At 47.1% G+C, this 12666-nt stretch overlaps 1 protein-coding gene across 2 annotated transcripts; it reads left to right on the top strand.

Moving 5' to 3' along the window:
* The first annotated feature begins 910 nt into the window (after window positions 1-910).
* Window positions 911-11310, top strand: MAPRE1 (microtubule associated protein RP/EB family member 1). Of its 2 annotated transcripts, none has more exons than XM_050313428.1 (7): window positions 911-1043; window positions 1716-1839; window positions 4419-4564; window positions 6139-6343; window positions 6705-6814; window positions 7505-7657; window positions 8030-11310. In XM_050313428.1, exons 2-7 carry the CDS (start codon window positions 1719-1721, stop codon window positions 8084-8086), a joined length of 792 nt encoding a protein of 263 aa, XP_050169385.1. In that variant the 5' UTR covers window positions 911-1043; window positions 1716-1718; the 3' UTR covers window positions 8087-11310. The 2 variants fall into 2 exon arrangements, with proteins under 2 accessions (XP_050169385.1, XP_050169386.1); XM_050313429.1 differs by lacking the exon at window positions 911-1043 and adding an exon at window positions 1491-1509.
* Window positions 11311-12666: the final 1356 nt, after the last annotated feature.

Here is a 12666-nt window from a genome sequence, read left to right as displayed (position 1 = left end):
TTGTTTTTCCAAAATATTTGCAATCAGTGTCTCATTATCCAAAGATCTGGTGAACCGGTGAGGACTCAACCATGAAATAAGCAAGGCATAATAATTTCCCTCACCCTGACTTCTCAGCTTTTACCACATAACTGAAAACAAATGTGTGTCTTACGAGTTCAAAGCCATCCATCCGAGACGGGATTGCACGGGCGGCAGCAGGACTGCACAATTCTACCAGTTCAGGAAAAAATGCCCTTAAACTTTAGATTGGAATACAAGAGCCCATCGGTCTGGGCTGGGCTGTGCTGGGGTCTGGTCCTGGCTGTACCGGGTGGTCCGTACTGGGTGGTTGGTACTGGATGGCCGGTGCTGGTTGAACTTGGGGTTCGGTACCAGGTGGTTGGTACTGGCTGTTACCAGAGGTCGGTACTGGGGGGTCGGTGCTGGCTGTACCGGGGTCTGTCCCGGCTGTTCCCGGGGTCTGTCCCGGCTGTACCGGGGTCTGTCCCGGCTGTACCGGGGTCTGTCCCTGCTGTACCAGGGGTCTGTCCCGGCTGTACTGGGATCTGTCCCGGCTGTACCGGGGTCTGTCCCGGCTGTACCGGGGGTCTGTCCCGGCTGTACCGGGGGTCTGTCCTGGCTGTACCGGGGTCTGTCCCGGCTGTACCGGGGTCTGTCCCGGCTGTTCCCGGGGTCGGTCCCTGCACCCCTCGCCGCTCCCTCGTCCCCGATCCCCACTCGACCCCCCGGGCACGCGGGACCCCTCGGTGTGGGCGGGGCCACCGGCTCCGCCAATGGCGGGCGAGCCCGCGGGGGCGGGGGCGTGGCGGATGGGCGTGGCCTTTCACCCCGTAGCAACGCTGCTGCTGGCCCCGCCCCTTAGCAACGGGTCCCGCCCTTCCCCTCCCTCTCTCAGCCCGGCCCGTCCCGGCGCGCGGCGCTCCCCGCGCGGGGCCGTGACGCGCGCGTGACGCAGGCGCGCAGCGAGCGCGTGACGCGGTCCCGGTGCGGGCGGGCGGGGCCGGTTTGAACGCGGGGCCGACGGGGCGAGCGCGGCGCAGGTACCGGGGCCGGGCCCGGGGCAGGGCTCGGGGCCGCCGCGGGGGAGCGGGGCGAGGCGAGGCGGGAGACCCCCGCGCTCCGGGGTGGGGGACGAGGGGGGGCGCCGCCGCTGTGAGGGGACCGGCGCGAGGCCTGCAGGGCCGGGCCGCGCCCCTCGGCGGGCGGGGGTGCGGTGGCGGAGCGGAGCGGAGCGGCCGGCGGGGGGTGCTGAGGGTGGGTTGGGGGTTGGAGGTTGGAGGGGGGGTATGAGCGGGCCGTGCCCCGCCCCGCGGCGGCAGCTGCGGCGGCGGCGGCTCCGCTTTGTGCCGCCGGGGCTGGGCGGGGAGCGGCCGCTCGGGGCTGATCCCTCGGAGATACCCTGAGCCGGGCAGGGAGCGTGCCGGCCGCTCCCGGGAAAAGAGGGGATGAGTAGCTTCTTGCCGCGGCCGTGATTCCTTTTCGGCGGGTTCCCACGTGAGCGCCTCGGTGCGAATTTTTCCTGGGGGATCGCGGGGCCGAGCCCCGGGCGGCCGCGGGCAGGGAGGGTCCGCCCAGCTGTTGTCGGCGGGCAGCTCCGTCGCGATGCACTCGCTGCTGTGTCGGGGAGGCTCCAAAGGAAGCGGCTCCACCGCAGCCCCCGAGCGTGGGGGCCCGGCGCCTGCGGCACTCACACCTCTGGTTGTGTCTTTCAGAAAATGGCAGTGAATGTGTATTCTACTTCAGTGACCAGCGATAACTTGAGCCGACATGACATGCTGGCGTGGATCAATGAGTCTCTGCAGCTGACGCTGACCAAGATCGAACAGCTGTGCTCAGGTGAGGGGTCGGTGTCCCAAAGAGAGTCCCAAATGGGATGTGCACCCTGGTTCTGCAGAGGTGCAGCTGTGCAGTGTGAGCCCTCTGTGCTGCCCTGCTGGAGCCCTGCTCCTGGCTTAGTTCCTGGTGTGAACAGATCCGTGGTCAGCGTTATGAGCCAGTTATGGCTGGAGTGTTATTGAAGTGGTTGTTAATAATGTCAGTGTAATGAAAAGGCATGCTCTCCTGACTCACTACAGCATAGGTGCTGTAAGGAATGGGCTATAATGTGAAAAAAAGACTCTGAGGAAGAGGATGCTTTCCCATGAGGAATTAAGCATTTAGTCTCAATGGGTAGAGTATGTCTAAACAACTAGCAAAAACAATCGTGATTTCTTGTGGAAGAGCACTGGAGTGTGAGGAAGGCTAACTGGTGACTTGTGGGGTCACCTGCAGGAGTTTTGCAACTCCTTCTGGTCCCAGGGCACGTCAGTCTGTGTCAACAGATCTTGAGCCGACTTCAGCGCAGCTGAAATTCATGTACATTATAGGCAGAAAAGGGGAAGTTGTTGTGGTACAGAAATGAACTCAAGTGTCATAGCAGGGAGGGGAGTGTGGAAGGAGGAGGTTTGTAGGAATGAATAAAAGATAATAGTCTGTAGAGCTGAAAAAAACCCAAGGCTAAAAATGCAGCCTGAGTACGAGATAATTTGGGTAGCTGCAACAGGCACTCAGTGAAAAGTGGAAGTGTAGCTCATACAGTGACTTTGACTTAAGGTGTTGCTCATGGGAATAAAGGGAGGAACAAATTAAAAATAAGTTTGGGACTGTTGATACAACCTGGAAAAAACAGTCCCAAAGACTGCAGAGTAGCAGGGGACTCAAGGTGGACATCTGAACAGGTGTTTGTGGTGGCTTTTGTCTGATGTGATGATGGAGAGAAAGCTGTAAGGGTGAAGGAACTGAAGATCTACAGCCACAGAAGGAAGTGATCAGCACTGTCTGCTTTCGGACAGGCAGGTTAAAACCCTGTTGTGTGCAGTGCTGGTTTGCAAAGCAGAGAGGTTGTGCACTGGTGTGAGTGTTGAATGCTGTGAGAGCCCTGTGCTGTTGAAGTGAGGGTAATTAGTGCTGGCTCTGCAGAATTTCAGCTCGCCTGTTTTGAGGGAAAGGCTGAGGGCTGTTGATGTACACGCTGAGTAACGTCCCTTTCCTGTGTCTGCAGAAATGCTTTGTGCCTCGGCAGGTATGAAGTGGCTTTTGCTGTCATAGTCCTGGGGGAGCAGGAGTTCCCAAGCTGGCTTTGCTGCCTTTGGCAAGGGCAGTAGTAACAGCAACAGTTTGAGGTTGCATAAATGCACAAAAGATGACCTTTGGCTTATGCTGTGATCCCTCTTTTGATCATGCTTATCTCTCAGACTGCCAATAGTGAGCAAACCCCTGGTCTCTGGCAAGTCCTCTGTGTTTGAGCTGGGATTGGAGTTATGCAGCAAGTGAACTGAGAGACAGTGGAGAGCAAACAGCAAGAATTGGTTTTTTTGGTGTTGGGTTTTGTTGTTGTTTTTGTTTTTTGTTTTTTTAAATTTGCACCAGTGGATGATGTCAGTCTTTTGGTAGCAGGTGAAAGTGGGAGCCCCTGCAAAACATCTTGGGGGAAAGTGAACTATTATAGGATGTGGTTGAGATTAATAGAGTAGTTCAGGGCAATGCTCCCAAAAGCTTGTTGTGTAGCTGTTTGATGGCTTAGGTTAGGGTTCCCATTACTCCTTAATTCATTCATGCTGGTGGGGGAATAGTGCTCCAGATGTTGTGCTGATGTTTTCAGTGGCACGTGCTTGTGTATCATCACTTCAGAGTGAGGATCTAGTTTAAAAATATCTTTTTTTTACTGTGTGTGTATATTCTACAAAACCTAATTTTTGGAGGCGATTGTCTGCCCTTTGTGGCTGAACTGAATCCCTCTCTTGCTCTTATTACAACAAGAGCTGAATTAGAGGACATGAAGGATTTAAAATTAATAGAAACACTATCTTATTTCAGTTCTTTGATTAAGGCCTGTTTTAAATATAATCCAGTTTAATTGGCCTTTTATCTTGGAGGGCACCTTGAATTGTGTATAGGTTCTATTTGTAGGAAGTAAATGTATCACTATTTGGATAATGGTGAAATACAATTTTTAGAATAATGCTTTTTCTGGTTTAGTTCCATTAGTGTTGTTAAGAGGAGATTACATGCCTGTTGGACACATGTAACATCTCAGATCTGTACTGATATCCACGAAGAAAGGAAAGTCAAATTACTCACTGGATTTTTCTTTTTACCTTGGAACTGTGGAGGCAGGATTGCTCTAATTCATAAGACTTCAAGTAAAGAGCCCAAAAGTGTGGTTCTGCAGCTCCCATAAGCTTATCTGTGGCCATGCTGCACAAAAAAGGAGACTGAAGCTTCCTGTTTTCTTGCCTTTGTTGCCTTTAAGGGCTTGTGTAGCTGAGGAGTGAGTCAGGTCAGTTTGCTGATCTAACTGCAAAGTAATTTGTGAAGGTTAGTGAGCTGAGCTGACTTAATTGACCCCAGGATTTGTGTTCTTTTCCTTTTGGCAGGTGCTGCATACTGTCAGTTCATGGACATGCTCTTCCCAGGTTCTGTAGCACTCAAGAAAGTGAAGTTTCAAGCAAAATTGGAACATGAGTACATTCAAAACTTCAAGGTTCTACAAGCAGGTTTTAAACGAATGGGTGTTGACAAAGTAAGCTGGGCTGTGACTGATTTCTCTGTGCTCTTAATGCCAGTGTAGATGGGATGTGCTTTCAGATTTAGAGTTGACTAAATCTGGGAGCAGAATGTGCTTTTGGTTTGTAAATCTCAAAACTCTTGGTTTTGGTTTGCGTTGGGCTCCTCATTTCATTCAGGACATGATCTGCTTTACTCCAGCCAAGGACAGGTTTCTAGTTCCTAATGATGAGGTGAATGTTTAATTCTGTGCAACTTATGTGCCACAGACTAATATTGACATTTCTCTGAGATAAGGTTTGCTTGAACTTCCTTTTTTGGACCATCTTTATATGAGGTGTGCTCCCATAACCTACTGCTGTGATAGTCCTGAGGATTTCAAGTTCTTCTTTACCAGTATATAGAACTGTATAATTGTTGAGGTTGGAAAAGCCCTCTAAGACCATTGATTCCAGCTGTTCCCCCTGCACTGGCAAGGCCACCACTAAACCATGTCCCCAGGTGTCACATCTACACAGCTTTTAAATACCTCCAGATGTTAAACTGTGTGATTCTTAGTGAGGGAAAATGAGATCTGTGAAAAAGCTCGTTCAGATTGAATGACAGTTCTGCCTATGGAAGGGGGATTTATCCAGATATTAGTGACAAACTGTTTGTTTGGTAGGATGTAGAACTTCTGTGTCAAAGCTTTTTCCTTCTTTAAGAAGACATCTCATTGTGTGCTGGCAGCAGCTCCAACACAGAGTCAGTCTCTGCTTGGGGACAGTGGCTTGTGCAGTCTGTCCACATCTGGACAACCAGTGTGGCTTCCAAATGCTGAATGGTCATTTGGAAAGTGGGCATTATGAAAAAACTCTTTCCTGTGAAGGTGCTGAGGCACTGGGACAGGTGTCCCAGAGAAGCTGTGGCTGCCTCATCCCTGGAAGTGTTCAAGGTCAGGATGGATGGAGCTCTGAGCAACCTGGGCTAGTGGAAGGTATCCCTGCCCATGGCAGGGGGTTGGAATGAGAGGAGCTTTAAGGTCCCCTCCAACCCAAACCATTCTGTGAATCTGTGGACACGTAACAATCGTGGCTCCTGGTCCCTGCCAGGTCATGGTCCCTCAGCTCGTGACCTACAGACAAGACTTCTCTACTTGCTGCATCTTTTTAATGACCTTCAGTTACACACCTCATTCCAGAGGAGCTGGAATCTGCTATAAAGGTGATGTTTTGCTCTTGTAGCAGTTCTGTGTGTTGGCAGGCTGTGGATTTGGTCAGCAGTTCATATTTGTCAGCCCCAGCACTGCCTGAGCCAGCTCCACGTGGACAGGAAGATTTGTGTGTGAGCCTGGTGTAGCAGAAACCTTGCTGCAGAATTATTTAAAATTACTTGGACTCTCACAGTGAGCCTGATTTGTTTTTCATTCCAGTTATTAGCAAAAATCCTACTATTTGAGATAGTTGTGGTCAAGGAGGATTTCCTCTAGACTGGACAATAATTAGATTTTTATGCCTTCTGAGTGTATTCATTTTCAAACTTTATATAAAAATACAGAAGTTCTTTACCCTTAACATGAGTCTGACTATTTTTTTTTTTCCCCTACTTCAGATAATTCCTGTGGACAAACTAGTGAAAGGAAAATTTCAGGACAACTTTGAATTTGTTCAGTGGTTCAAAAAATTTTTTGATGCAAACTATGACGGGAAGGAGTATGATCCTGTTGCTGCTCGACAAGGCCAAGACACAATAGCACCAAACCTTGTTGCTCCAGTCATGAACAAACCCAGGAAATCTCTTGGAACTGGCAGTGCAGGTAGAGAAACTAGTTAAAGGATTATCTAGATCATCAGAAACTCTGGGGAAATGAAGGCTGGGTTCCTATTTAAAATCAGTGTATGGGCTTATAGTATTTTGCATCTTGTTTCAGAAGGGTTAGGCTCAGACACTGAGGCTGCTGCAGTGCCCAGGTGTTGAGCCTACAGAAAGAACAGTCTTCTCTAAAGAGAAAATGGCAAGGATTAGTGCTGAGACATGCCAAACCCCCACACACATGGAGTCAAGGAAGGAACATACATATCTTCAAACTCTCACATGCCTAAGCGTGTTTGAAGGGGAGATAGTAGCTTTATGGGACGGAGAATTAATTAGAGTTAATTGGTGAATTAATCTTGCAGCCCCACAGAGGCCCATCGTTGCACAGAGGACCCCAGCAGCTCCCAAGGCTGGGTCTGGGATGGTCAAAAAGGGTGGAGGAGACGACGAATCGGCCGGATTGATCGAGCAGGTGGGTTCAGCACAGCCCTGTGAGTGACCTCTGCTTGGCAGAGCTGTGTGCAGGTTTGCTTCTCCAACAGTGTGAAATGTCTGGGTTGGGCAAACGGAAGAAAACTCTCTGAGTCCAGTCAGCTCATTTAAAATCACGTAATTGGAAGGCTTTGTTAAAATGTCTTGCTCTCCTGACGGGAGTGAAACCCCTCCTGCACACGAGTGCCCAGACATTTAACCCCAGTGTGTGCCGTGTCACACATAGCATGGTTTGTAAGTATTTCCACAGCTGTGCTGCAGCTCTCACAGCATTCCAGCAGAGCTATGAGCAGCTGCTCCCTCACTGAAATCCTGGGTGCAACACAACTGAAACTGCTGTCAGCGGGAGAGTTGTCGTGAAAGAATGTGTGAGCAAGGGGGACTGCAGGCAGGCGGTGCTTTACCTATTTCATGGATTCAGCCTTTAGAATTTCCAAGTGGCTTTGCCTGTGTTGGACTGGATGCTTGTTGTGGCAATAATATTATAATATTACAATTTGAGAAATAGCCCTTTTCCTCCTCTCACAGTCCCCCTCCCCCCATATCTTGGTTACTGCTGAAGTGCTTTGCATATCAACACCCTTCTGAGAACTTTGGGGACCCGCCTTTTGCATAGATCCTACTGAATTCTGTCTCTGGTGGATAAATTATTGTCGATGCCCCTTGGCAGATCAACGTATTGAAACTTACTGTTGAAGATCTGGAGAAAGAGAGAGACTTCTACTTTGGCAAATTGAGGAACATTGAATTGATCTGCCAGGAGAATGAAGGGGAGAATGATCCAGTGTTGCAGAGGATTGTGGAAATTCTTTATGCCACAGATGTAAGTAATCTGTTATAAACTGGGTTGCACAGTTCCTCCCTGCTCTTGTAATTGGAAGCTGGTTTGCTTTCCAGGGCTCCTTCTAGTTCTACTTTTTTTTTTTCCATGACTTTATGGCCTAGCTTTTTCCTGTAATAAAGGAGCAGATAGCATAATTATAGTCAGGCAGCAAACAAGGTCGGCCTTTCATGAGAAGTGTGTAACAAATAGATCAAAGATGAGGAAAATACTTCTGGTAATACATCTTGACACTGTAAATAGTGACTTAGGGGTATCTATCTGAAGTAAAAGAGGGAGAAAAGGCACACAGAGTAGCTAGGAACTGGTTTGACATCAGATTTTCATTAAAGCACTTGTGTTCTTCCCCTTCAGGAAGGCTTTGTGATACCTGACGAAGGAGCACCGCAGGAGGAACAAGAAGAGTATTAACAGACCACATACTGTACCAGCAGAGCAGCAACATCAGAATTCTTTGCCCCAGATCATGTGCTTAACTGTAAAATACTCCACTTTATTCTTAGAGGACTCACTGGTTTCTTTTCATAAGCAAAAAGTACCTCTTCTTAAAGTGCACTTTGCGGAAGTTTCACTTTTACAGTGGGTTTGAGTTAGGAGCTCTTTCTCACGCTGTAGCAGAGCAGTATTCACATCGAGGTGGTATATTTAGGGAGCAAGAGGCTGAATATTTGGAACTCGTTGCAGAATGGTTTGCTGGTAAAACACTGGTTTGTGGGAAGACTCTTTTTGTATCTGAGGTGGTGTGCAGTAGAGAAATTAAAGACTCTGACTCACAGAAAAGATTGAGTTAATGTGAAATTGCAGCACAGAAATTATAATAAATGCCTTAAGAGTATTTAAAATATGCTTCCATATGCCAAATTGAAGTAATGTGATGGGAGATTTTATGTGCTTCATATTGGGGTAGACGTTTGTTTAACTCCATTCACTGCTGTCCGAGAGGCCTTGCGTGGCAATCTCACTGTGTCAGCAAGTGCTCAAAAGGGGCTATTAAAACAAAACTCCATTCCTATGTAAAGCTGCTTACTAAGTGATTAGTTCTCGATGAAATGGGCCTTAACGTTGCCTGTCACAAGATTAGAGGGAGTATGAACAGCTGAGACACATAAATTACCTTGAAGAGTGCTGAAGCCTTTCTCTGTGGCATTGTGGCTTTGCCAAAACGTACTGTGTTTTCTGTAAGAAAAACAAAGCAAAGGGCATCCAGTCTTACTGCCTAAAATGTCCTTCAGACATAATTTTTCTTCCCGGCTCTTGTTTCTATTTGTTCTGTTTATTTTCATTTCCGTTGGAATCCTTTCTGGTCTCTCATTTTTCCCTGTCCCATCCCAAGGAATGCTGATCACACCCAATAAGTTGTAACAGGACTTGCACTGTGCAACTGGCTCTGAATGGAAGTGAATTGAGCATATGAGGATGATATTTTTCTGTTTTCTTCTTTTTTTTTTTTCCCCTTCAAACCAGGGCATATTAATAATACTTGCCAGTTCAGTAGTCTTCTGGGGTAAAAACTAAAAGATGCTGGCTAACAGAGCTAATGTTATTGCAGAAAATACAGTACTGAGACTAACTTAAATATTAATATTTAAAATACTTTCCTTAACTGTCCTTTTTTGCTATCATGCCCCTCATTACTGTTGTGTTTGGCAAGATCCTGCAAGACTTCTGACCCCCCTTCACTACTGAGATTGATCAGTCCTGTTGTGCTTGTATTCATTTGTTTCTGGTGGTAGCTTGTCCCAAAATGTGTGTAGGAGAGCATTTTATGGTAATTGTGTAGTGCATGAATCTTTGTGAAGTTCAGAGAAAAACCCAAATTCAGTGAATGCCAAAAATGCAAGTATCTAGCCATTGTTTAAAATTGCAGTGGTGCTATTTCTCTTGTGGCCTTTTAGACTTTTGTTGCCCTAAAACTCCATTTTACTGAGAAACCATATTTGACTTGGATTTTTCTTGACAGGGTTTTTCTATTTTAAGCAGTTTCTAAATAAAGTTCTGTATTTCAAGAGTGTCATGTCTGCTGGAGTCTCTCGTGCTTTCAGATACAATTAGGCAGAGCTGAAGCTCGTGGTAGTTTCGTGGTGAAGCTTGCAGGACCTGGAATTTCAGCCTCCATTCTCCAGCCCCAGGCATTGCTAACCTCAGTAACAGTAATCTTGGAACTTTCTTTGGAGTGTGCTGGGGGGAAATGGTTGTTTGAGTTCGTTTTTGTTTTTATTCCCTTCTTTATTTTTCCCTCCCACAAGTGGATGGGATGTGAGTGTGGTGTTGACTTCCTCCTCCTCGTGGTGTTGGAATGGGGCTGTGTAACAGGAATGCTGCCACATGTGTGTGTTTAATGTGTTTTAAAACTGCTAAAACACTGGTTTATTAGTTATAAACAAATGAGATGTTAATTGTTTCTGTCAACAGGCTCTGTGAGCAGACTTGACTGTAAACTGAGTTGATTTGTTTGATTTGAAGTGCGTTTCATAGATGAGCCTCAATTTTCCTGTCTCAGCTGTGTGCACAGACCAGCATCTGCAGAGAAGTACTCATGGGGTTTATCTGACCTTGGAAGGGGAAGCGATCCCTGCAGGGCTGCTCCCGTGCTGGGGAGCACCCTCCCTGCCCCTGAGGGCTCTGTGGGTGCCTTGCTCTGGAGAACAGGCACTGCTGGCACTGCCTGCTGGTGTGGCACAGCTGGGGCTGGACTGGCACGAGCGCAGACGTAGGACTGGGGTTTGATGCACATAAAATCTTCTCTACCATTACTTCCTCACTTTGAAGTCGGAAGCATATTTTTTTTTCGACTCTAAATACTCCATTATTCCAGCAACTCAAAGCAAAAGATGGCAGCAGGATGTGGCTGAAGGTGAAGATGACTTTTTGAGAGGTCAGAAGTTGTGCACTGGGACCTGGTTGCTTCGAATCTCCTTCTGACAGGATTGTGTGCGTGGAACTGGGAAGCACCCAGGTCATCAGATGGGTTGATTTTGGACAAAGCAAGTAAATAGCCTTCCCTGCTAGGAGAATGCTGAGTCAGAATTCCTGCTGGTGTGCCTTGGGAGGCTGATGGATGTGTGGACATATTGGACGTGCATTATAAAGCTGAATTGCGGTGGCAATCTGGTCAGTCACACGCTGCTCAGATTTCCAGTTGCTTACATCACTTCTTTGCTACCAAGATGAGTTATAAATAGAATGGGGACAAACTCACAGAGTCAACTTATGCCTCTGTTATAGATACCTTGGCATAATCTGTTTTTTAATGTCCTTTTTTGGGAAGCAAATTACAATAAGCCCAACTCAAACCCATAGACTTAACGTAGCTACTCTGTTACCCTGGTACAGTATATGCTGTTAATTTTAAATGCTCACCTGCTGGAATGATTCCAATAGCATCCAACCTTTCCTAGTATCTTAGTTTATCAGTTCTTGGAAAAACAAACAGGATGGAAGAAGCAAAAGCGCACATCTCCTTTCTGTACCAACATGTCTTACTTGCAGGTGACCTCGTGGATGTTTTTTGGTTTTTTTTTTTTAACTTTTATTATTCGTTTTTTTAAAAAAATTCCTGGTTTGCAATGACAATTCTTACTGTAACTGGTAAAAGCCTTCAAATAAAGGCCAGAAACTTTCTTGCTGTCGTATCATATCGCTGTTCAGTGTGACTGCTTGAGCGCTCGGTCATCCTGTAGTCTGGTGGAATGTTCTTCCACGGGAACACGCTCAGGAGTGGGAGTTGGGAGCATCCTGCCAAGGATAAGGCTGCTCACAGGGGAAAGATATTTTTTGCAAGTTGGTGTGTGAACTCAGAGGGCTGTTCTGTAGATTCCAGGCCAGTCTGGTGGTGCACAGCCTGTGCCTCTATTCCTGTAGTGGTGCAAGGAAAAGGGGATAATAACGGGGGCTGTTACCACAGGGCTGGGACCATCCCAGGTTCCTGCCAGAGGAGAGGGAATTTGTGTCTGGGCTCCTGTGCTGTGTCAGGACAGCTGAGCAATTACTGATCTTTTGATGCAGAGAGCAAGGAGAGACAGAACCATTTCAGATTCATAATAACCACTTCTGGTTAGCTGGAACGTGAAATGGCAGCGGATGGCGGTGGGTGCAGCCCTGGCACTGGTGATGCTTGGAAAGCAGGGAGCAAAATCCAAGGCATGATCTGCAGGAAGGAGGCCTGGATGAACTGGTGAGATCTCCTGGGAAGAGGTGGTGTGTTCCTCACAGAAATCCTGTTTGGAGAGTTGCTGGGCCTGGAGTCAGCCAAAGGAGGGGGGGTGAAATTAGAGAAGGTCGCAGTGATGGAGGATAAATGCATAAAAACAAAATCATGCCGTGGAATTGGGCAGGGAAAACTGGGAAGGTGCCTGATGTGGGAGAACACCCCTAAGGAAGGGAAGGAAAAGGGCACTGCTCTGTGGCTAAAGGGGACTGATGGCTGCAGTTGTGCTGCAGGAAAGGAGCTGGGTTTGATACAGGCAAAGTCCAGCCAAAGAAAGGGAAAACAAATGGGGTTTCTCTGTTGAGTAATGCCTGTTAAGCTGAAGAATCAGGCTCTCTGGAAGAAAATGCTCTTTTTGAGGTTGCTCAGATTTGAGCCATCCTTATGACAGTCTTTATCTTCCAAGAAAGTATTACTTTTCGATAAGGAACAAAGTTAAACTAAACTTCTGAAACTTTCTAAGACCAAAAAGGCAGTTTCTAGAAGGCAGCCCCAGCTCTGGGCAAAGGCCACTCTCTGTAAAAATTGCCCTTTTCTCTTTTTCAACACAGCTGGCTGGCTTTGTGAACTGTGGCCTTTAAATGATATATTTAACATTGGTATATATTATTATATGTATAAATATTTATTTAAGCAGTGTAGAAGTATTGAAACAATGTGACAACATACAATAATATTAACTATATCTAACTAAGCTATGGGCATTTATATTATTTGTATATGAATGTATACATTTATATCTAAAAATGCTTTTATCTGACCTGTCAGAAGTGTAGGACACATG

This window comes from Myiozetetes cayanensis, unplaced genomic scaffold, assembly GCF_022539395.1.
Source record: "Myiozetetes cayanensis isolate MyiCay16 unplaced genomic scaffold, myiCay2020 scf19, whole genome shotgun sequence".
NCBI lineage: Eukaryota > Metazoa > Chordata > Aves > Passeriformes > Tyrannidae > Myiozetetes > Myiozetetes cayanensis.
This window is presented reverse-complemented; position numbering and strand designations above follow the sequence as displayed.

Bases quoted from the DNA above. Each gene is read 5' to 3' on its own strand.
- MAPRE1 (XM_050313428.1), top strand. From the start codon at position 1,719: ATGGCAGTGAATGTGTATTCTACTTCAGTGACCAGCGATAACTTGAGC. The intron at 6,815-7,504 runs GTGGGTTCAGCA...GCCCCTTGGCAG, and splicing joins CGGCCGGATTGATCGAGCAG to ATCAACGTATTGAAACTTAC. The intron at 7,658-8,029 runs GTAAGTAATCTG...CTTCCCCTTCAG, and splicing joins AAATTCTTTATGCCACAGAT to GAAGGCTTTGTGATACCTGA.